The 24,006-nt window shown below is 41.7% G+C and overlaps 1 protein-coding gene and 1 long non-coding RNA gene across 7 annotated transcripts in view; one reads left to right on the top strand and one right to left on the bottom strand.

Annotated features, from left to right (window-relative positions):
* Nucleotides 1-348: 348 nt before the first annotated feature.
* The window catches only part of map3k20a (mitogen-activated protein kinase kinase kinase 20a), a 30,360-nt gene continuing 6,702 nt past the window's right edge, over nucleotides 349-24,006 (bottom strand). For 3 of the 6 annotated variants that reach the window (XM_061792355.1, XM_061792357.1, XM_061792356.1), the window contains 17 exons: nucleotides 21,673-21,774; nucleotides 20,598-20,663; nucleotides 20,359-20,387; nucleotides 19,725-19,862; nucleotides 17,293-17,379; nucleotides 16,489-16,563; nucleotides 16,298-16,404; nucleotides 14,834-14,969; nucleotides 10,538-10,582; nucleotides 10,433-10,463; nucleotides 10,220-10,359; nucleotides 10,043-10,105; nucleotides 9,667-9,756; nucleotides 5,041-5,157; nucleotides 4,886-4,960; nucleotides 3,675-3,825; nucleotides 349-1,233 (listed from right to left, as the gene is read on the bottom strand). In XM_061792355.1, the coding sequence (XP_061648339.1) occupies nucleotides 539-1,233; nucleotides 3,675-3,825; nucleotides 4,886-4,960; nucleotides 5,041-5,157; nucleotides 9,667-9,756; nucleotides 10,043-10,105; nucleotides 10,220-10,359; nucleotides 10,433-10,463; nucleotides 10,538-10,582; nucleotides 14,834-14,969; nucleotides 16,298-16,404; nucleotides 16,489-16,563; nucleotides 17,293-17,379; nucleotides 19,725-19,862; nucleotides 20,359-20,387; nucleotides 20,598-20,663; nucleotides 21,673-21,774 (2,147 nt within the window). In that variant the 3' untranslated portion in view covers nucleotides 349-538. Of the gene's footprint in view, nucleotides 1,234-3,674; nucleotides 3,826-4,885; nucleotides 4,961-5,019; nucleotides 5,158-6,719; nucleotides 6,831-9,665; nucleotides 9,757-10,042; nucleotides 10,106-10,214; nucleotides 10,360-10,432; nucleotides 10,464-10,537; nucleotides 10,583-14,833; nucleotides 14,970-16,297; nucleotides 16,405-16,488; nucleotides 16,564-17,292; nucleotides 17,380-19,724; nucleotides 19,863-20,358; nucleotides 20,388-20,597; nucleotides 20,664-21,672; nucleotides 21,775-24,006 lie in introns of those variants that run through there. The other 3 variants (XR_009791115.1, XR_009791116.1, XM_061792358.1) reach the window with 3 other exon arrangements.
* On the top strand, nucleotides 2,543-23,890 carry LOC133486749 (uncharacterized). Its single transcript, XR_009791117.1, has 4 exons — nucleotides 2,543-2,688; nucleotides 11,732-11,760; nucleotides 22,464-22,595; nucleotides 22,678-23,890. It is a non-coding gene; the product is annotated as an uncharacterized LOC133486749 (long non-coding RNA).

The raw sequence follows: 24,006 nt of genomic DNA, 5'->3' as shown, positions 1-24,006 counted from the left end.
GACCTACTCCTCCAAAGTTTCATGGAAATTAAGCTTTTTGTTTAATGATATGAATATGTAGCAGTTCATGATACTTAAAGGGGTAAACAAATTGTAAGATAATAAATGCAGGAAACCTGGACCAAAACATCTCAAATGTTCCTTCTACTCCCATTAGCATCTTCCAGCTGTCCAACATAAAGCATACATTATATCTCCAAATTGCATTGATTTATTTTTTTCTCGAAACACAAGACATTTAATTGTTTTGTTTTTCAGATAATCATGTTTTGAAGATTTGTTATATGGTTATAAGCAAAAAAGATGTTTAATTAGCAAAACAGTGAGTAAAAAGAGAACAGCAACGGATTATAGGCATGTTGTAACTTTAATAAATACATGCTGAGCATTATATATATTACCTATACAGCAGCCAGTTTAAAAAAAAAAAAACTATTTATTCAAATACATTTTGTGCAACTCCCTTTTAGAGCATGTAAGAAAATAGTATTTACATGGTGAACACATTCAGGTGATGACATGTATGGTGTCCGCTGTATTAAGTCCTGCCCCCAGCACCCCGCCCTCCTCGGCCACCTCTCCTCGACCGACCTCTGACCGCTTTATTGTCCTGTCGCGGTAATCTTTTGTGGCGCTCGACTTTGATCCAGCCACCGTCGCTACTGGTTTTGGTCTCCTCCCCTTCCTCATTGGGGTTTTCGGTCATTGACATTATACCGGGTATCACGCGTTGGCGGTACTGCGGTGTGGCGCTGTAACTGTTGGAACGCGGCCTCCCTGGTTGTTGGGGGCTTTTGTTACTTTTATTGCCGCTTTGGCCTCCTCTCGTATTGCCCCTACCTTGACCAGCCGTGCTGCCGAAAAAGCCCTGTCTTCTATACTCGTGCACTACACCCGCGCTGAGGGGCCGCTCTCGCTCAGACATGCCCTCTGACGTCGTGCTGCACGGGCTGCTGCCCTTTGACCCCAAATAGAGCGTCGACAGTTTGGGCGACAGGCCGCCGGTCGGCGAGGAGCTGCGAGAGTCATTCCAGGAATTGACGTGGGCGCGGATGGGCGAGCGCCGCGCTGCTGCCGCGTAGGACGACGCTTGGCTTTCGTGCACCGACAGGAACTGAGTAAGAGTGCACGCTCCAGCGCTGGTGAAGGTGGGGAGGGCGGCAGTGGGCTTCTGCGTTTTCTGCCTGACAATCTGCCGCAGCCTCACACTGCGCATCCAAGCCTGATCGATATCTAAAACAAATGACACAAATTGCATTGTGACAGGGAGATCAATATAAATATAGCAGTGCCTTGAGATACGAGTGACCCGACTTAACGGGTTTTACAAGAGATACAAGCCCGTTGTTTGACTGATTTGCAGCTACAAACGCTATATGGTGGCAGTCAACTCAGCTCACTTCACAACAAGCAGCAGTATAAAGAGTAAAATAATAACAATAATAATAAAAATAGACAAATAGTGAGCAAATCGGCAGCACGGTGGACGACTGGTTGGCACATCCAACTCGCAGTTCTGAGGACCGGGGTTCGGATCCCGGCCCGCCTGTGTGGAGTTTGCATATTCTCCACGTGCCTGCGTGGGGGTTTCTCCGGGTACTCCGGTTTCCTCCCAAGTCCCTAAAACATGCATGGTCGGTTAATTGACAACTCTAAATCACCCGTAGGTGTGAATCTGAGTGTGAATGGTTGTTTGTTTGTATGTGCCCTGCGATTGGCTGGCAACTAGTTCAGGGTGTACCCCGCCTCTCGCCCGAAGATAGCTGGGATGGGCTCCAGCACGCCCGCGACCCTAGTGAGGGTAAGTGCAATGGAAGATGAATGAATGGATGAGTGACACTGTGAGACAGTAAAACTGTTTCGGCATAAAAGCGATACAAATTTCCCATTCTGCTTGACCAAACAGCCGAACAGGACAAAAACAAAAAAAGAATGGATGAGTGAGCAAATCATCAAAAAAAGAGGCTTCAAGCTGTTTAATGCCACTGCAAGTTTACTGTCAAACTAACCGTAAAACAAAGAGAATTACACATTGTGTTATTTAAAACAACGTTGCCTTAAGAATGGCCCGCCAGCTCACTGCTAACATATAACAGACAATGCCATTGGCATGCTAATGGTTAGCATCGATAGTCGCAGTTTTAGAAGCAACGGATATTTTAACAAAAACAGTGGAGCAACACATGTAGCCAGATAATATAGAAACACTCAAACATATATTTTTTATCCTATATGAAAAATTACCAATATTACAATATCTTACCGAGCCACTTATAGTAGTAGTAGTAGTAGAAGTCTATTCTTCCTAGTTTGAGTCTGCATGACATTATACTGCCTCCTGGTGGCCAAAGCTTTCACCTGAACTCTTCTGGAGTGGAAGATGAGATTTTGACACGACAAGCCGACATTGAGCGCAAGTCCAGAGCTCATGGACAGTTTTGGAACTTACTCACAGAGCTAAAGTATCCCAACATGAGGAAATGTGCAACCTTTTTGACTGCATTATTCGGCTCCACTTATTTATGTAAGTCAGCCTTTTCCCACATGAAGATCATTAAGTCCAAGTACTGTTCCACACTAACTGATGAACATTTGGAAGTGTGCTTGAGGCTGGCTGTCAGCAGCTGCTGTCCGGACTATGCATCCATGGCTGATTCACTTCAGTGCAAGTCATCGGAGTAAACTCAGGTAATGACAAAAAATTTCCATTGTTAATTATGTTGTGTTGTGCAAGATTGGCTCAAGCGGTGATGCAAGGTACGTCAACATACATTGGTGCGAAGCTGTGTCGGCAGCCCAGAATTTTAGCTCACTGGTAGCGCTCTGCGCTCTCAAACCGGAGACATAGCCGCGGCCCCCAACCCCCAAAAAATAGGTAGATAGCGGGGGGGTTGGCTGCTTGAAAAGTAGATCTTGGGGCAAAAAGGTTGTTGTAGAGGGAAGACACAGAGGCCGACTGGTTAGCACATCAGCCTCACAGTTCTGAGGACCCAGGTTCAAATCCGGCCTCACCTGTGTGGAGTTTGCATATTCTCCCGGTGCCTGAGTGGGTTTTCTTTGGGTACTCTGGTTTGCTCCCACATTCCAAGAACATGCATGGTAGGTTGATTGAAGACTCTCAATTGCCCGTAGGTGTGAATGTGAGTGTGAATAGTTGTTTGTTTATATTTGCCCTGCGATTGGCTGGCAAAAAGTTCAGGGTTTACCCTGCCTCTCGCCCAGAGTCAGCTGGGATAGGCTCCAGCACACCTGCGGCCCTAATGAGGATAAGCGGTACAGAAAATTGATGGCTGGATGGACAATATTATAGAGTAATATATATATATATATATATATATATGAGACATATATATATATATATATATGAGACATATATATATATATATATATATATATATATATATATATATATATATATATATATATATATATTGTATATATATTATATATATTATAATATATATAATATATTATATATATTATATATATATAATATATATATATATATATATATATATATTTTTTAGGGGGAGGCTGGAACGGATTAATGGCATTTCCATTCATTTCAATGGGGAAAGGCGATTTGTGATATAATTCTTTTGAGTTACGAGCATGGTCCCAGAATAAATGACACACGTATCTCAAGACACCATTGAAATATCTTAACATCTCACCAGAGTTCGACCTGCTCGTGGGGCTCAAGTCGAAGTGAGCTGGCGTTGATTCGATGACAAGCTCCACTGTTTTGATCTCATCCTGTCCACCAGTCTGACACCACGTCATGGGACAGCTGTGTCTAGTTGACTTTGGTAACCTGACATTACTCTGTATTGACGTATTAGAAAGGACAATTAAAATCTAGTTCCACCACACGTTTCAGTTGAGTTCGCTACGGTGTGATGTGGAGCAGTAGAAACAGATCTGGCTTAGGAAAATGACACAAGAAAGACTTTGCTGTCGTGGAAACTTCTAAAGTTCAATGAACAATTCAGAATTCGACCCAGATTTTCAGCAATACAGTGAAGCCCCTTGCTTATTTGGTATGGTATTTGGTTTGGTATTCACAAATTCACATATTCACAGATTTTATTGGGGAACCTATCCTCTGTTATTCACTGACAAACTCAGCTATTCACTACTTCTGTGCTTAGGCCAAAGTTCTTGGTTGCTTTGCCACCATCTTGTGGCATTCTGGTGCCAGGGAACTATGTTAGAGTGAGTTGAGGAGCTTCATGTAGTTCTTTTCCACCAACTTGTGGCCTGTACTATTCTGTATTCTTGTACGGTACGCCGGCTTCCTCACACATTCCAAAAACATGCATGCAGTGGATCCTCAGTTTTAGTATGCTCCAGTTTTGCTAAGCTTCAGTTTTTGACATTTCTTTTTTTGCCCCGTTTTTGTACATTTGCTTGGTTTTCATAAAGGTGAAAATGGTCTGCGACAAACTCACCCATCCGCCTACCCACATGACTCAGGCCCTCATTTTTGGGAGTTAAGCCCCTACACAAAGCATCCCATGCCCATGCACCAATTAATGGAGGATAGGTTTAAAAAAATCTGCTAATAGTTGAATTTGCAAATATTTAGGGGAACACTGTATTCTATTTCTATTATTTACTATGGAAACTCTGAGCAATATGTCGACCAGCTTCCCAGTTAAATCCACTTAGATCCACTAAAAGTGAAACATCTTATATTCCCCACATTTCACATTTATGTCAACTAATCAAGAAGATGAGTGCCAAAACTGATTGGATCAGTTCTTTTGGTTTCCTTCCACCTTTTGACAATGACAACACAAGAAACCGAGTACCAGTACCGAACTGAACTGTGTGTTAGTGTTTAGTAGAAACAACAAGTGATTTGACAGGTGTCATTGTTCACCTTATAGCTGACTACGTAGTCCACCTTCTGGTTGGGTTGTATTCCGACGATCCATTTGTCCATCACAAACGGCAGCTGCGTAACACAAAAAACATTGTGGGGGATCACATAAAATAAGTCAGCACTCTTTGTAGCTTGTTCATAAAACATGAAACCTTAGTCATTCGCATGGGCTCCACATCCTGTCGATTGGGGCTGAAGATGACATCCTTAATGTAAGTTAAAGCCACGTCGTCTCCGTCAAGTTCAAGGAACATTTTCCACTTGCAGTCCTTAACAGGGAAATAGTTCATTGTAAGACATTGCAGGCAGTATAGTGCACTCAGCAATAACGCCTGATTGCAACCCTGAAATAAAAATGAATGAGCATTCCACTTTTTTATGAGAAATTCTCTATGTGAAGCAAAAGCACAACCTAGAGGGAGTTCAGTGACATTGCCTTGGAAATGTTCAATAAAAAGGGAACACTTCCAATAATACTTGGGGAAACGTGGCACAACTCTAAAAGAGTAACAGAGTCAGTATCAACATAAGATTTTGAGACTTCTTGATTTCACCCCAAAAAGTTGAGATTTTCAATTGAACTTTATAATCATTGTATTGTGTGGATACAAACAAACAATACACATGTCAACAGCAATATGTGAGCTTGCTGACAGGGTGGACATTTCTGGCTAATGTTAGCATTTAATGAGCACATGGTGGACCTTCACAATTCAGTTAGCAATCTGACTGTGTACTGTTTAACAAATACATTTCCAAGTTCTGAAAAGTTTTTGATATTTTACTACAACCGAGTGAACACGTTAAACTTGTCAAAAATCCAACTACACGCAAGATGATGAAAATTAAACATATGTGTAAATATTTACTGTAATTACTCTTACTATCCACTGTTTAAGAATTTATTGAAGAAAGACAAAATGCTGGTCGTAATGTCACTGAAAACATTTGAGGGTTTCTTAAAGGCACAGTTACCCCATGATGACAGGATGGACACATGCAAAACATTCGCTCTAATTACGAAAATAGAATACACATGATTAAATAACTTGGACAATAAAAGTATGTCAATTTTTTTTTATTTGTATCATTTAACCACTAGTTAGCAGAGCAGTGTGTGGGACATGCTAAAATCATATAAATTGAATGGGAAAAAAATGGTACAAAGTGAAGGCAACCCATTTTAAGAGCCTTATGGTAAGTGTGCAAATGTTTGGTCACTAATAAGACCCGAGAGTTTCATTATTCTGCTACGTTTTCATGACGACTGAGTGAGTCCGATGAGGACACCAAAGGCACATTATAGGAATATTAACCCAATAGCACGAGTTGTGTCTGAAAGTTCATCCATCTCAACTGGTTGAGGTTGTTTTCTTCCTGATATCACATCCACACCGAGACCCAAAATAAGAACAATTCTGCAGCCCCTTTTCTCCTGCATACTGCAATGCTGACGAAGCAGTAATGATTCCGTCGATCCCTAAACGTCCGCCGCGAAACCACAGGTCGCCGCTTAACCACACAGGGTTCAGGGCACGGGTCAATCCATTGTGCCGTGATCAGAGGGAAGGACATCAGAGGAGTGGTGCCGACACACTCGTCTGAGGAGCCTTCGCCCTCTCCCGCACGGTCCTCGGGGGGCGTGGGGGAACATCTGAAAAGGGATGCTGGCTGGTTCGGAAACACACTAGTGGCACCCGCGTTGGCCTCGGGATGGTCGCACTGGGGCTCCCACGTCGGCGCGAGTCTAATCACTCCGGCAGAAACAATGTCGCGTAATGATGCCTTGGACCCGAGTGCATATAATGACAACTCATACATAATTCAGCACCTTTCACTTGGCTGCACGGTGATATCCTCATTAGCAGGGAACCCTCAGTGGCTGTCAGATGGTGGCCGCTCAATCGCAAGGCCCTCATTTTGTCTTTGAGAAGTGCAGCTGCTTCCATGACATCGCCAGCAAAGAGGGGCGAAGAGGAGGGGAAAAATGCAGTGTGGGTTTGTTTTATTTTGTGCACAAAAAAAAAAACTTCCAGTTTGTAAAAACAAGGCTGACATGGAACCTGACACCAGGCAGGGGAAAATAATTAGCTCTCATTTTCTCAACCTCCTGTTTCCTTCTCCCCGCTGTGTTTTCGACCCACTAAACCACCACATGTCAGAAGAAATGGGAGGCAATTAGCAGGCTCGTTTCAGCCCTGCCGAACACACTGAAAGAGGACTATTTATGATGGGACAATGAACAGCTGAAAGATTAAATAACATTTTCATTTTAGAAAGAAAACGACTTCTGGCTAAATGGGCTATTTTTGATTAAATTCGAACAGCAAGTGAAGAGCCAGCCTTTCTCCGCTCACAAAGGGCTGCGAGTGAGTGGCGCTGGATGTGGTACATGGAGGAGGGAATGACATGTTTATTTGTCTGCTTTTCTACCTGTATAGTGATGCTTCTAATGGTCAATGTAACAGCTATCATTAGGGATCCTTTGGGCAAAAAGCCTCAGCACATCAATGATTCAACGGTCACAAAACAGTTGGCATTGATTGAACACATTCTTTATGTACATTTAAACTCATTGACCACTTTATTAGGCACACCTGCACCTACGTACATCTATCCATCCATCCATTTTCTGAGCCGCTTCTCCTCACTAGGGTCGCGGGCGTGCTGGAGCCTATCCCAGCTGTCATCGGGCAGGAGGCGGGGTACACCCTGAACTGGTTGCCAGCCAATCGCAGGGCACATACAAACAAACAACCATTCGCACTCACAGTCACAGTCACACCTACGGGCAATTTAGAGTCTCCAATTCATGCATGTTTTTGGGATGTGGGAGGAAACCGGAGTGCCCGGAGAAAACCCACGCAGGCACGGGGAGAACATGCAAACTCCACACAGGCGGGGACGGGGATTGAACCCCGCACCTCAGAACTGTGAGGCTGACGCTCTAACCAGTCGGCCACCGTGCCGCCTACGTACATCTAGTAAACTGCAATACAAGACAGTATTGTACCTTTTCAAATATGATAATGCTCAGCTTGATTACTTACTTTATTTAGCATCCAGAGGGGAAACATGTGAGAAAATCCCCTTGCTATCATACATAAAAGAAAGCATGATTATCTTTTGCTACAGTTTGCGTACTGATTGGATTTTGATCAATTACACCAGCCTTACAATCTGTTCATGGAGTACTCATTCATTCATTCATCTTCTGTTCCGCTTCTCCTCACTTGGGTCGTGGGCGAGCTGGAGCCTATCCCAGCTATCTTCAGGCGAGAGGCGGGGTACACCCTGAACTGGTCGCCAGCCAATCGCAGGACACATATAAACAAAGAACCATTCGCGCACACATTCACACCTAAGGGCAATTTAGAGTCCTCAATCAACCTACCACGCATGTTTTCGGGATGTGGGAGGAAACCGGAGTACCCGGAGAAAACCCACCCAGGCACGGGGAGAACATGCAAACTGCACAAAGGCGGGGCCGGGATTTGAACCCCGGTCCTCAGAACTGTGAGGCAGATGTGCTAACCAGTCGTCCACCGTGCCGCCTTCATGGAGTACTGTATGTTTAAAATCCCTGTAAAGTGAATATGCTCTTCTGAATTGGACACACGACAGAAAAGAGTGTTGGTAATAACCCTGCCAAATTTTCAATGATTATCCATCCATCCATTGTCAACACCGCTTGTCCTGATTAGGGTCGCGGGGTGCTGGAGCCTATCCCAGCTGACTTCGGGCAAAGGGCGGACTACACCCTGAAGTGGTCACCAGTCAGTCGCACGGCACATATCGACACGGACAAGCATTCGCACTCACATTCACACCGTCACTGAGTGGGAACTGATCCCACGCTGCCTGCACCAAAGTCAGGCGAGTGTACCACAACACCATCAGTGACCTTTTTAATGATTATATAAGTAAATAAAATGAGGCTTCAAATTCATGAAAAATCAAGCAGCTGTCGTCGCTCTCAAACGCGTTGGCGTGTCCAATGAATGCAATTAAATTACATCCAGCTAAACTATCAATCAAATACCTCTACTACGAACTGGAAAAATGGATGCTCCTTAGTTTAGCATCTGTCTTGCGTCTAGAAAATACCTACATGTTTGAGCCGTGAAAATATATTTTTGCTTAAAGCCTCCGGAGGCCGGAACTTTTCCCAGTGGGTCATTGTGAGGCTTTTCAGCACCGCAACAACGAGGCATTCTAAAGCGGGCACACCACCACAAGCCCCTGTCCACATGCTGGCTGTCAAGTCTGACTTTGTAAAATAGAATTTTCCCCCCTCCTGGCGCTTCCATCTTTCTCAACATGACATGCGCGCACTCACAACGGACAACGAGTCACTCTCAAGCAGCCACGCAAGTGCGAAGCCACAGTCAAAATGACAACAAGGTACTCAAAGGCGGCCAGGCCAGTGGACTAGCCGAAGGGAAAAGGCATTTCCGGGGTGTAGGCATTGCTAGCTAGATAACTGCAATTGCGCCGGATAACCACTGATGTGAACGAAAGTTCATATACAGTGGGGGAGCGGGGACTCATGTCAGGGCCCAAGAGCATTACTGGGCCCTGTTTTAGGCGCGCTCAAAAAATCTGAGAAACTGAAAAGGTAAAAAACAGTATAACACTATATCACTCCAATTGAGTAATACATAGTTCTCAGTCTTTGCACATTTTCAGCAATTATCTTAACACATATAACGTACTTCAAAACGAATCCCTGAATTCCCTTTACAGGGCCTTTAAGTACAGTCAAGTAACAAACTTACAGATTTTCCAGTGCCTGGCTTCCAGTGGTACCCAAAGACGAGCTCCAGATGAACACTTTTACTACTTTCCACCTCATTTTCAAGCTCCTCCTGAAAAGAGAAGGCACAAAGTTATAAAGAAATAATAATTCTGCTCAACAACAGTTACACTCAGTGGGCACACCTTTAGGAACACCTGTACCATCTAATGCGAGAGCTGTCGCAACCTTTATGAACATGAACAATATTAAAAGGTAGTTTAAGACCACTGCAAACTACAACCACAACACAAGGAGATGATCTGACTTTGATTTCACACCTGTGGTTTAAAATATCACTCTTGAAAACAACTTGTACACAACCAAACAGGTTAGAGAGGAAACTTCACACGTTCTACCTTAAGCAGTGGTGGAAAGTGGACTAGCCCGAGGTAATCATTGGTCAGCTTTTCAATTTCACTCTGCAATAGAGGAAACATGACATAAATCAAGTCGTGCCAATGCATCATGCAAATGTCACAGTGTATATGACTAGGGTTGACATAGGGTGTATATGACATTTAGCCTCGCCTTGCCTTCAGGTGCATGACGTGACCTTTGGACTTGATGCCCATGTCCCGCATGTCGTTCTCTGACAGTAATAAGAGCCTTTTTCCAGTTATGTGATTGTCTCGAAACAGATCAGCATACAGGTGCATGCCATATGCACTCCCCTCTAGGAGAGAGAATGACAACGTCAGCTCATTCTCGCAGTGAATTTTTCAATAATCGGAAAAATGTGTACAAACCTTCACCAAATATTTGCTGCATCCAGAAATACTGTGTAGCAAAATGGTCGCATGTTAGCTGTAAATAACAATAAAACAGGTATATGGTGTAGTCACGACACTGACCACATGTTCCTCTGTCCACGTGTAGATGTCGAGGGTGGGAAGCAGCTGCATGGACACAAAAGACAAACACAAGTTAGAACAACAGAGTTTGGATAGATATGCCAGATGGTAAAATGGAAAATAGCCACATTTTCAATCAAGTATCTTTTTTGCACTAAGCCTCTAATGGTTCTCATCAGACTTGAATGTCCATCTGAGTGATCTAACACCATCTATTTGAATGACAAATCATTTATTGCTGAATAAATGTAATCATGCAGAAAGTTAACATCCAAAATAAAGACTCCATCATTGTGATCGGTGGAATAGCGACAGAAAAAGTGCCGTGTAAAATTGGAGGAAAGATGACGAACTGAGGGATTAATCTCATTTCAACATCTCCTTCAGATTAAGAGCTCAATAAACAGTGGCTCGCGAGCATTTCCCACCTCCTCCATGCTCCGCTTTGCATGGAAACCCATTCAGAGTCCTATTTTGTACAGCACTTTTCAACAAATGGACTGCTCGCTTCCTTTCTTCAAACTTGTGACTTGCTTTTGTGCAGAATCTGCACAGTTTGCTTTTTTAATCGCACGGGGACGAAACGCATGCTGGGTAATCAGACACATGAAGGCTTTTCGTAAAGCAAGGTGTATATGGTAATTATCTATCTTCTCTCTGACCAACCAGAAACATGTTGTAAGTAGATTTATAATCACCTATGATTGTCATATGTCATTTTCATCACCACGTATGGAAACGAATGAAATTGTGCTAAGAGACAATTTGGAATTAGACTTAAGACTTCTGCGCCACTATGTTTTAACATTGATCATGATGAGAGCATTTGGCGACCCAAGTGATTTTTTTTTAGGTGATACTTAGTGGAAAAAGTTTGGGAAGCACTAGCATAGAGACAACATGATGGTGACTATAGAACCAGTAATCAAACTTATTATTCAGTAGTGGTAATATAGAGAAAGTGGTAGAAACAATGCATACAGTATCTTTCCTGGCTGCTCAGTACTATTTGACTAAAACAACAGTAAGTAAAAAAATCCCTTTGACCGTTTTGTCACAAGCTGAATAAAGTTCATGGTGAGTAGACATTTGATCGGTAAGTATTATTATAGAGATTTTAGATTATTATGCCAGTTAAGAATGTGAAAAAGCATGATGTATGAAGTTGACTGCCCTCCCTCTCCACTTTCCAAGGCTACATGTCCGTTACGTGTCTTCATATGGTGAGTAGTTTTGTTTTAGTTTAATTTTATTTAGTGTCTATGCTTGCATGAAAGTGAGAAATGTTAAAATTTGATTTGTAACATTGTAAAATGTGAAAGCCTGTACCGAAACATCACAGAATGGCTTTTGCTCGTCCTTAAGACGTTCCACTGTATGTTGACAAAACGTCTTTAGTCATTAGTGTTTCATAACATTAGTGTAAATACATGTCCCTCAGCATTCATACTCTGAAGCTGCTATTTCTGTGTTAATTGGATGTTTCGGACATGTCACAGGATGGCAGAGCAATAGAATTTTTTTAAATATATTTTTGTGGAATACTGTATCATAAGACAAATGAGAAAAAGGGGAAAGTCAAAGGAGCCGTTTCCACAATATGAAGCTAATAACAGTACAGTGAACCTCAGACTCTTCAGGAAGGATAGGGACCGAGCCCCGCCACGAATAGGGAAAATCCACGAATAATTGACGCACCCCTCCAAAAGGAGTTTGTAATTATGTCTAGATGCCACAAGATGGTGGCAGCGAATCACGTAAAATTGAGAGGATCATAAAGCATCAACGCCATGCTTCTCGCATGGACAAGAAAAAGACACCATATTACTAAACAACGGTATTCAGTAGTTAAATTATTCAACACAAAGAAACCATCTTCAAGTGAGGTTCATCAATAGCGTCAGCTAGCATACTAGCCTACATAGCGCACTACCAAAAACAGCGTGACATCACACATGACAGGGCAAACAAATATGCGCACTAGCACTTTACAAAAACAGTAGTAAGTCCTTAAACTCCACTTTGGGCATTTACACACAATGATAAATATTAGGGAATGCAGGCAAATTGTACGGTCAAAGTAGACTACACGGGCAATTAATATAGCTGCTTTGGAAGAGAAGCAGAAACATAGCCTACTCTCAGTTTCCCTTTTGACTGTGAATGAAGTGCATTCAAGGACCGACTACAAAACAGGATAGGACATCTCAAATGCAGACCAAAAAAAACGGTATCAGTGAACTAAACCTAACAGCAACACCAGGATTCTACCAGATGGTGCCAGAGTAATATTTTAATTTGTTTGGCCTGAGCATTAACACAGGGAATAGCCAAGATTTCCAGAGAATAACAGGATAAGTTCCCCACCAAATATCTGGGAATATGTGGTGGTTCCCTGTAATGCAATCTGTCAGGCTCCAATGTGAACGATGCTTTGAATTGAACAGCATATAATAATGTGTGCATATAAGAAGTATTTTTTGGGCAAATCCGCAGAAACATTATAATCATTAATACGTCAAATTATTTTTGGCCTTATGACTAAGTACTTCATACAAGGGCCCGAGACATCTAAGTAAGTGAAAGACTGACAACTGCACTCCACCACATTCAGAACAAATTGGCCAATCTTAATGTCAGCAAAATGTCACTTCAACATAAAAAGATTGGCCTTCTTAAAGGAGCCGACGCTTGTGGCTTCTTTCTTCCCAGCATGGCACTCTATATCAAGCGCATCAAGCATACAGAAAATGACTTCCATAATGTCCACAGGGTGAGGACTCAATGGAGAATTTGTTTCTCTGTCAAATGGCTCTTTTTCAGAATGACAGGCTAAATGCATAAAATGCACAAGAAGCACGCAAAAATAGGGTTCTAATGGTGTGTAATTGTAGTTAATGGTTTACAATTAATTAATCTAGAAACAAGTTCTTCCACAACACCAATCCTCCATTAGTTGAAATCCTAGTGACTGACGGATACGGCAGCAGATCTAATTTGCTTATCGGTGAAGTAGAAAAGGGACAATATAAAGTAAAGACAGACATAATGTAACACATCTCAGAAAATAAAACGAAAAAAATCATTTCCAAACTATTAGGTTACAGCAAAACTACTTATGAAATTGACTTTCAAGCAACAGATTCTAAATCCTGTTATCGGTCCAGTGGCTTATTATAAATAGAACTGCACAGTGCATAGCATTGGCTCCCATGGCAACCAGGATCAGTGGTTTGTATTATTGGTAGTCCAGCCTGGACGCCTCTTGTATTGTAGTTCTTAGTAGCTCAGTAGGACTGTGCAGTGTTTCTACAAATTTGTCATGTGCAATTCTGATGAGATGTGATGGATATAATCCAGTACAGTACATTTGTCAAGTATATTTCAGTTGTATTTAACTTTGAGGTTCAATCTTGTAGAACTATTTATTTTCACACATTCATTTAGGTACAATCTTTATTTCACTTTTTTGCAGAATACCTTTTGATTTGAATCATTAAGTTTTTTTTATTTTCCTATTTTTGGATGAACTTCAAAAAGTAGCCTGTGAGTCAGCATCCCGTTACAACAGCTTAGCTAACCTTCGCTTTAATTTGTAATTTTCCATCCTTTTTTCACCATTTAGTATTGATTTCTTTCTATTTTCAGTTATTTACAGCGTTTTGGATGTGCCATTTTTCAGTGCTCTCGTGTGCCCCTGTGAATCAGCAGACCAATTTAAAACAGCCCCGTTGTCTCTTTTATTGGTACCTTTCACCCTCTTATTCCCTTTGTGTCGCGGCCAAGCCGTTTGCCCTATTACAGCATTTTAGCCATGTTATCGTTTTTCAAATTAATTTCACCTATGATGCTAAAACCGCAAGGATCTTCGCCCCAACATGGGGCCGTCCAGCGTCCAATAGGCGAGGAATGAATGCCGGAGGACAAAGGACGAGAGCTGGTGATGAAAAATGAAGTGAAGTGAAGCGAGAGGGAGAGAGGTCTAAATGGGACAGAAGATACCTTCTGAATGTGTGTTTCTCGCCAACGGACAGACTGCTGTTGGAAAGCTGCAATTGTTTGATTACATTCAAACTTCAGCTACTGAAACGAGAGTGATGTCATGCAAGCTGTGATCGCGTGATTACAATTCTAACATTCCGACGCCCAAATACTGGTCAGTGGATCGCCTCATACACTTCACCTATTGGGGAAAAAAAGTTTCTGTATTTCGTTCAACGGCAGTGAGGAGGCGCTGCTGAGGCCACTTTACACCAAGGTTGTTACAAGGTGAAGAAGTGCTACCGAGCAACTTACCGGGCTGTTAGACTGTTCGATGAGTTTGCGCTCCCACATCTTCAGACGTCGCTCTCTCTCCTTCAGTTCCTGCTCTTTGCTACTCAGGTCTCTCTCTAGCTTCTTCAGCCTGTCGAGTGTGGCTTCGATCTCATACCTGCAGCACCACAAAACAAGTCTCAAAAATACTTGGACACGTGATGCATGCCACACTTGTGGTTTGTGGTTGCTTGGTTTGGATCAAAGACAAACTAAACTTGTGTAGTCGAGGCAAATGCTTATACAGAGAGTTTTCCTGTCACGTTTGTTCTGAATTGCTGCTTTCTAAATAGAACTGAAGTGAATCCATTCTGATCACTGACAGTGTAGTGGTTCACTCAGCGTGGTTTCAGTTCCACCACCAGTGACGGTGAGAGTGAGAATGAGAATGGTTGTCTCTGTCTCAATAAGTGCCTTGTGATATTGGATGGCAACCAGCCCAGGCTTTGGTCTGCCTTTCGCCCAAAGTCAACTGGGATAGGCTCCAGCGCCCTGCAACCCTCATCAGGACAACAGTACATAAAATGGATGGATGAATCTGCCCTATGAAGAAAGACGACTTTGAGCTAGAGGGCGGATACAGACTGGCCTGGTCACCAGCCAATTGCCAGCCACATATAGACAAACAACCATTCATCTTCCCATTCACACCTATGGGCAATTTTACTACATTACAGTAGTGCCCAATTTTGTTTAAAGCACATTTCAAATGAACGGCTGCTGTTCATCCTGCTTACAGACAGAGCAAAATGAACATTTTCTGTTGTTGTCTTGAACGTAATGACAAAAAAAAGACAACAATGTTTTTAACTCTCTGCACACCACAGCTGTAAACGCAAAGGAAAAATCTGAACTCCAAAATGTTGAACATTCTATTTCTGACAATAAACTCCAACACAACGCTCTATATATTCCAGGAACTTCAAACAAGCACAAACACCTCTTATACCACTTGGGGTTTACTGAGATTGTACAAGGCACACATAACCTGCCCGCTGTTTGGAGCCCGCCTCACCTGCGCGGACGCTATGGCGCCAGCACGACTTTGTGAAGAAGAAGCCACACGGCGCCATCCCTGCCGAGGGCTGAGGCGGAATAAAGTAGCAGCTGAGACTCAGGCTGTGTTGAACATCAACTGAACCTCCAGCTGCTCGTACAGCCCAATTAAACACTTCTACTTGAAAAAGACAGTGATTATTTTTAGGGCCTTATGGGTAAAGAGAGGAAATATATCCAGATGGAGGATTCGTTCGAGGTTTTTATGCCTTTCTGTCGACATCAGTCAAGTCATTAAAGATCTATATGAACCATCTCCACTTCTTTTTTTGTATTTCCCGACCCCCGTCAGCCACATTTCCATGTCATTCTTTGCAATTTCCTTTAGGCTGAGTGCATATTGAGTTCTCAATACATTTAGTTGGCCTGCAAAATGGCTCATTACATTACCTCCATTCAGACTTGTTGTGGAGGAAAGAGTTGCACTGTTGAGGGAGTTGGCTGTCGTTCGCCATGGCCTCCAAAGTAGAGAGGATCTGCTTGAACGTTGGCCTCGTCTGAATTGAGGGAACAACTTTAGTTGCGTGCCATGCGGACATGTTGTTGTTGTCAATGCCAGTTGAAGTAGTTGCAGCACTCACTTTTGGATCTGTCATCCAGCAGTCCCTCATCAGCTCTGCAAAGCTGGCAGGACAGCCACTGGGGACAGTCAACCTCTGAAACACAAATACAGGCGTGCCATCCCCTTGACTGGCAAATGTTACACCTCAGTGTAGAATTGTGACATATTATAAAATCATACTTTAATGTGGAGAATGTAAAAAAACTGTAATTTAAAGCCAATTTGACCATAATGCTGCACCGAGGTTTAAGTAGATTTTTATTATTTCAGTCATGTCTTTAGAAGTTTTGAAATTTCACTTTGCTAGATACTAAATCTAATGAGATTTAATAAGAGAGCTGTATCAAAACTTCAAACCATAGCATACAGAGTCAAAGTTCCATCCATCCATCCATTTTCTGAGCCGCTTATCCTCACAAGGGTCGCGGGAGTGCTGGAGCCTATCCCAGCTATCATCGGGCAGGAGGCGGGGTAAACTCTGAACTGGTTGCCAGCCAATCGCAGGGCACACATAAACAAACAACCATTCGCACTCACATTCACACCTACGGCCAATTTAGAGACTTCAATTAACCTACCATGCATGTTTTTGGGATGTTGGAGGAAACCGAAGTGCCTGGAGAAAACCCACACAGGCACGGGGAGAACATGCAAACTCCACACAGGCGGGGCCGGGGATTGAACCCCGGTCCTCAGAAGTGTGAGGCAGATGCTCTTAACCAGTCGTCCACCGTGCCAAATGAATGAATCTATAGCAGTCCTTCAAGACTTGAGTTCTCTTTGTACATGAATGCTACGTATGTGCAATTGGGTGACGAAATACCTCCTCTTTTTCCACTACAAGCCAAGCCACCTGTAAGCCTTCCAGGCCTTTGAAGGGGATCTCGCGCGTCAGCATTTCCCAAAGCACCTGTAACACAAGCCACGTTAAAATAGTGACACATTAACATACTGACACAAACATTAACATTAAACATTAAAACATTTATGACAATGGACATTTAAAAACACCTTTAAAAAAACATTGGCTATAATAATGGGTATGGTAATTAATGCTATGCATTCTATCACCACGAAAACTGCAATGTGACTGTTTGAAATAGCTTTTTTTTTAAATTTGTCTGAAAATTAACATGCATTTTTCAAATTTTTTATAGATAGGGAACGTCTCTGCAAAATATTGAAGTTCAAATTCAAATTAAACCTTTGCGTAAACAAACCCAAATGTGATTTTCTAGCATGCAGTGGTGCCCTGAGATACAAGTTTAATTTGTTCCATGACTAAACTCGTCACTAAAAACCCTAATATCCCCAATCATCTTTTCCCATTGAAATGAATGGAAATGACATTAAACCATTCTAGCCTTCCCCCCCCAAAAAAAGGCCAAAAAATTTTGTAATGCATATGAAGAAAAATAGGACTCCATATTGTATTTCATAAAAACATCCATCCATTAATCCATTCGTACCGCTTATCGCATATATGTCAAACTTAGGCCTGGGGAGCAAATCTGGCCCAAGATGTAATTATATTTGGCCCGCAAAACCATATCAAATGTGTCTTAGAGCTGGCCCTCCAGTATATAGCACATGTGCCACTAGTATTACAAATCCCAGAATGCTTTGCTAGTGTGATGGCCCATCAGTCTAGACCGGCAAGCGCCCCTTTCGTTTCTGTTGCTGTCGCTAGCAACTATGCTACCAGTCTCCTCGGGCAAATGTACAACACTTCCCCTTCCCAAAAAAGGCCAAACGAAAGATGGAAAACAGTTAATTTCCAAGACAGGTGGGACGCAGATGATCTGTTCACGAAAGTAAAAGACAGACCTGTTTGTCGTGTGCGGAGCAACGTGGCTGTAACAAAGAATATAACAAATGAATTAATGTTTTGTCTTTTTTGCCCTTTATCAAATCCTAGGCAGGGACTGTTAATAGTTTAAAGTTTGGCTTTTTATGAATGACATTCTTATTTTTTGGGGTTGTTTTGTTGTTGGCCTTTGAAAAATATTTACATCAAAAAGAAAGGTAACAAATAACACTGATGTCTTTTATCAAAAAGTTTGTTTATTCCAGATTCAGTGTTTAAGCAAAATTTAAGTTTGATAAACTTTAACGCTACATTTCTGCAGAGAAGGGAAACATGCATATCGCAGTGACGTTTTCCCAATTTTGAATTTTGGCCCACCGTGAATTTGAGTTTGGCTTATCCTCACTAGGGTTCCGGGCGTGCTGGAGCCTACCCCAGCTGACTCTGGGCGACAGGTGCTGTACACTCTGAATGTTTTGCCAGCCAATCAATTGAGATCATGAAATTGAATACAAAATATTTAAACTGTTTTTGTCATACTGGATCAATTAAATGGCCATTGTGCTGCTCATTCTGGTATGCCCCGCCTAGACCACCAGGGGGCAGGATAAGACAGATGGCTACACTGTTCATTGAGAGGTTTAACTCCCCTCTTTCAACTCATCAGTACGGCACTCATATTAGACAATCTACACAGGGGATTAATGACTGTGAGTACCGTTATATTGTCTGTCTACATGTGTTGCTCTGTGGTGTGTGCTCAATCCGTTGCTTGAAGAGTTAAAGCAAGGCGTTAGCATTAAGCTGGCAGACTGAACAGCTAAACTATGTCGTTGTTTTAACTACATAAAGTGTCATTCTCTTTGTTTCATGTTTAGTTTGACTGTAAACATCAACTGGGAGTAGCAATAAACAGCTTGAAGCCTCTTTTTTGAAGATTCGTTCACTATTAGTATCTGCCAAGATTCTGCTTGTTGCGACATGAGTTGAGTCACTGCCACCATACAGCACTCGTATCTCAATGCAAAAAAGTCAATGCAAAAAAACGGTTGGTATCTCGAAAACAATGTTAGTCGAATCACTCGTAGTTATAATATTAGATGTGCTACTGTGAAAATGTAGTCTTATGCAACCAACTGCTCCATATGTTGTTACACTCATGGATTTAAACTTAAATCTGCTGCATGTGCAGATCACTCAAAAGCACAAGTTGACTCATGATCATGTGACTTCCCCAACTGTGGTCGTTGCCAGGCGCGTCGCACTCATGGAGGTTGAGGTGTTGCTACAACCCAACTTTTCCCGACGAAACGGTTTCAACACTCCCAACTTTCTTCAAGCCTTCGACAACTTAGAATTGTTACATGACAGCCTAGCACACACGCATACACACACACACAAACACACCATTTTTATAGCTTTCTGCACCTGTGGTTATTGGTACTCACCACAGCATAAGAGAAGGTGTCACAGGTCTCAGACACTGGCAGACTCTGGATGACCTCAGGCGCCATCCATGGAAAGGTCCCCACCAAAGACATATGTGTCGTGTGGGTCAGAAACTTGGAGGCCCCAAAATCACAAATCTGAAAAAAAAATAAACAACAAAAAAACTTCACAACTGAAATAACGTTAACTATGTAGGAGATGCAGAAGCATATATCAATGGAACTGCTTTGATTTTTTTATTTTTTATTATGCTCAGCTAGTTGTGCAATTTGTGGAGCATAATCTTTTTGTTGTTGTAAATGACCTAACCGTGACCCTGAACAGAATAAGCGGTATTGAGAATGGATGGATGGATGGATAAATTATTTCACTGTATCCCACCAGGCATCCTACAATTATTTATGATACTGTGTATGTATATCTTCCATAAAAGTTGTTCAACAACACAATCAGATTCCAATAATTAAGTCAACTCTAGTTAACTTTTAACTATATTTAAATGATATTTAACCTGCACAACATTTAGTTAGTCACTGGCTCATTGTTTATATGTGCCATACATGAATAACAGTATAATATATATATATATTATATGTAAATACAGTTATACATCTGAGCCAAAAATACACCTACCTTGAGGACTTTATCTGATGTTATAACAACTGAAAGACAAATAATACTTTCTTTGTGATAAAAATGACAACGCATCCATGAAATATTAATATACCAGACATAACAGTAGGTATACCTGCAGAAATATCTCTTTGGCAAAACTAAGCAATATCATTGTGTTGGGGCTAATCAGATTACGCAGGTGTACGTAATGTTGTGGCCGCTGGGGGCATTTGAGACACATTTAATGGTATTGTTACCGTTCCTTGATTTCAGGTCTCTGTGGATCACCTTTACAGGGGCCTCTGCGTGTAAATAGTGGATTCCTGAGGGGGAGATAAAAGGAAGAGTGAAATATGAGCCTTAAAAATCCAGTTAAATCCTTTCTATATCATAAATGACTCAGCCTCATGCTAACTAGTGGTACACAGTCTTCCTTTTGTGGTATCTAAAAACATCACTAAATTACTACGAATAAAATCTAAAACGCTTGTAACTATGCATACAGTGTTTAAACTTTTTTCAATCCAGTACAGTAAATTATTGACTTTTAAGTACGGTTCATTTTGTGAGTTACAGTTAAGTCGTACAGTATATATAAATGTATATATTTTTACTTTTATGCGTGATGCATTTTAAGTAAATCATTAGGGTATATAATTTGGTTTATTTTACTGTATTTAAGCACAGTGGGTGACTGGTTAGCACATCTGCCTCACAGTTCTGAGGACCCGGGTTAAAATCCGGCCTCGCCTGTGTGGAGTTTGCATGTTCTCACCGTGCCTGTGTGGGTTTTCTTCGGGCGCCCTGGTTTCCTACCACATCCCAAAAACATGCATGGTTGGTTAATTGAAGACTCTAAATTGCCTGTAGGTGTGAATGTGAGTGCGAATGGCTGTTTGTTTATATGTGCCCTGTGATTGGCTGGCGACCAGTTCAGGATGTACTCCGCCTCTCGCTCGAAGATAGCTGGGACAGGCTCCAAGCACGCCCGCGACCCAAACGAGGATAAGCGTAGCGGAAGACGGATGGATGGATGTAAGCCCAGTGTTAATGATCAAACTGTGCATAATGTTGCAGTGGCTTACAATAATATGAAATGTACCTTTTAGAAATAAAACCTCTGCGTTGCTTTTGATAAACACTTAAACTTGCTAGGTCACTGTATTTTAATGTTGGTCACTATGGTGGTTTTGAAGAGCTAAATATTTTTGAAGGTGCTACCTGATGTGAAAGGTTTGAGAGGTTTAGGTTAGGTAACTATGTAAACAAACTTTTAAACAAAATGTAACTTGTGTAATGCATGTTGCCTATTAGATATTTCACATAACTAACCTCTGGCGATTTCTGTAGCCCATGTCATAATGTGCCCCATGTCCATTTCTTCACTCTCATCGCAGGAAAGGTAGTCATACAGCGATCCGCCACTGGCATATTCTATCCGACAAACAGGAAAATACAGAAATAAACACTCTCGGGCAGGTCCAAGAAACAGAACCAAATGAATGACATTGCGTTTGTCTAAAGATGAGTGTGTTTTACTGTACATTCTCAGATGGTTAATTGACAAAAAATGTATTTTCTTCTTGTGAAAATGACATTTAAAATATGCGATATGCTGTAAACCATGAATGCCATTCTCAATGACTGTAATGGTTACAGAATTAGGAATGTGATTTTAATCTTGGAGTCCATCTGACATTGCCAACTTCTTTTGGATATGATTCAGACCTAATATAATGTGATTCACGATTAATACATAATACACCGATTCATAGAGTTCTTGCTTTGGAATAACGAAAATAGAAAATTGTGACTGTAAGAAACATGGACTAATCTGACTCAGGATTGCAGCTGCCTTGGCCATCTTGTATTGGGTAAAACTCAAAATTATTGCCATTCTTGCTTTGATGGCAGATTAAGTGGCGTTTTTATTTGTCAAAGTTGATCTGTTTGATAACTGTGACCAGTAGAGTACCATGATAGTGAAGTTGGTGTGATGTTTATGTACTGGCTCTTCTTATTTTTGTTACTGACCTTTTCAAGATTGTTACTATTTACTTTTATTTTTGGCAAGTCCCTTTTCTGTGGCATGTTACTTGTTGTCAGTTGATTTCTTGTTTCAGGCTGGGCAAGGCGGTTTCCGGAGGACACTTACTGACTCTCACGAACCTGCAGCTGATCTGTAATTATCTGCTCAGTCTAGGATCTCCCTTGATCTGCGAGCGTGCGCTTGCTGATTCCCCCATCAACGAGTGGTATATCGGCCGTATTAAGTGTGCTTAGTTTTGTTCTTTCGAGTTTGGCCATGCAAAGCCCTCTTGTGTTTTCCCTGTTTAGTTTCCTGTGTCTTCTTGCCTGTGCCTCCCATCTGCTTGCTGCTGTGCCACTTGCCCAGCCTTGCTCCGCGTGCCTCCACGAGCCTCTCACCCCCTACGGATCCACTGGACTAATCCTCTACCTCGTTGACTGCTTCCAAGCTTCCCCAGGAACTCACCGACTCGCTGCCAGCCTTGCAAGGTCTCGGACCCTGGTCACTTGTTTCCCCTTTTGTTCATTAAAACACCAATTTTACTCCTTACCAACGGTCTCCTCTTCACTCTTGGGTCCTCATCTGTAGCTATGCTTTCATATTGACTTCTATATTGTAGCACTTAAGAGATTTTTTTATTTGATGTAAAGTGCATTTATAAATACATTACTATTAAAATGATCTAGAATCTCCATTGTCAGCCTAAGCAGTTGCTGTCGACCATTTACTACAATCCATCATTTAAGAATTTGAGTGTAATAAAGTATTTGTAAGTGATAACTATGTTGGACAATCAAGCTTTTGTATTATCAACATACAGATGGTGTGAAGTGTCAAGAGTATGTGGCAGGTAAGCGTACTTCTGCAAAATTCTATTCCACCGCTATAAAGATAACATACAGCCAGGCACTAATCACTGCTGTTAATAGTACGTTGGTTAAAAAACTTTAATTATCAGACATTAGGGAGACAAAACACCAACGCCAACAACGAGCGGTAACAAGTCAATGCCTGTCTGCATCTGCACTTTGCACTTTCGTACCTGTATGTCGTGTTCACATTCCAAAGATAATATGACCGGGATGTCTTGTTTCTGATGCACACAGATGAACTATGGCTGCCTTTCAGTACCATTCAATATCTTCTTGTTTGATTTTCTAGTCTCAGACATCACACTTAAAACACATTTGCCCCCTCTTAACTACTAGTCAATATTCTTTAGCTGTATGTGGCATCTGAGCGGCAGTAATAACAGTTGTATGCATGTATATTGAAGCACATGTACATATTGGCTCTTGGAGCACTGTGTCAACACAGGAAATTACTAAGGATAATCAATCAACATTTTCCTGTTTCTGCTGGTAATATGATTCACCCTTGAATAAGCAGACACCCACAAGCTATGTTACAACAAGTCCATTCTCTGTCTTTAGATGGACATCAAAGCAGTGGTTGAAAACGTTTTCTCACTTTTTGCATTCAGTGTACATTGTCCCTCCCTTATTGAGTCTACACTAATGACTCATTTCCCTATTTTTATTTATTTTGACCATTTTTATCAGCGCAAAGACGATCGCTAATGAGTTTTAAGTAGGGATGCCGATACTGTATGTCTGTACTCGTACTCAGACTACAAA

This window comes from Phyllopteryx taeniolatus, chromosome 12 (genome assembly GCF_024500385.1).
Source record: "Phyllopteryx taeniolatus isolate TA_2022b chromosome 12, UOR_Ptae_1.2, whole genome shotgun sequence".
NCBI classification, from domain to species: domain Eukaryota; kingdom Metazoa; phylum Chordata; class Actinopteri; order Syngnathiformes; family Syngnathidae; genus Phyllopteryx; species Phyllopteryx taeniolatus.
This window is presented reverse-complemented; position numbering and strand designations above follow the sequence as displayed.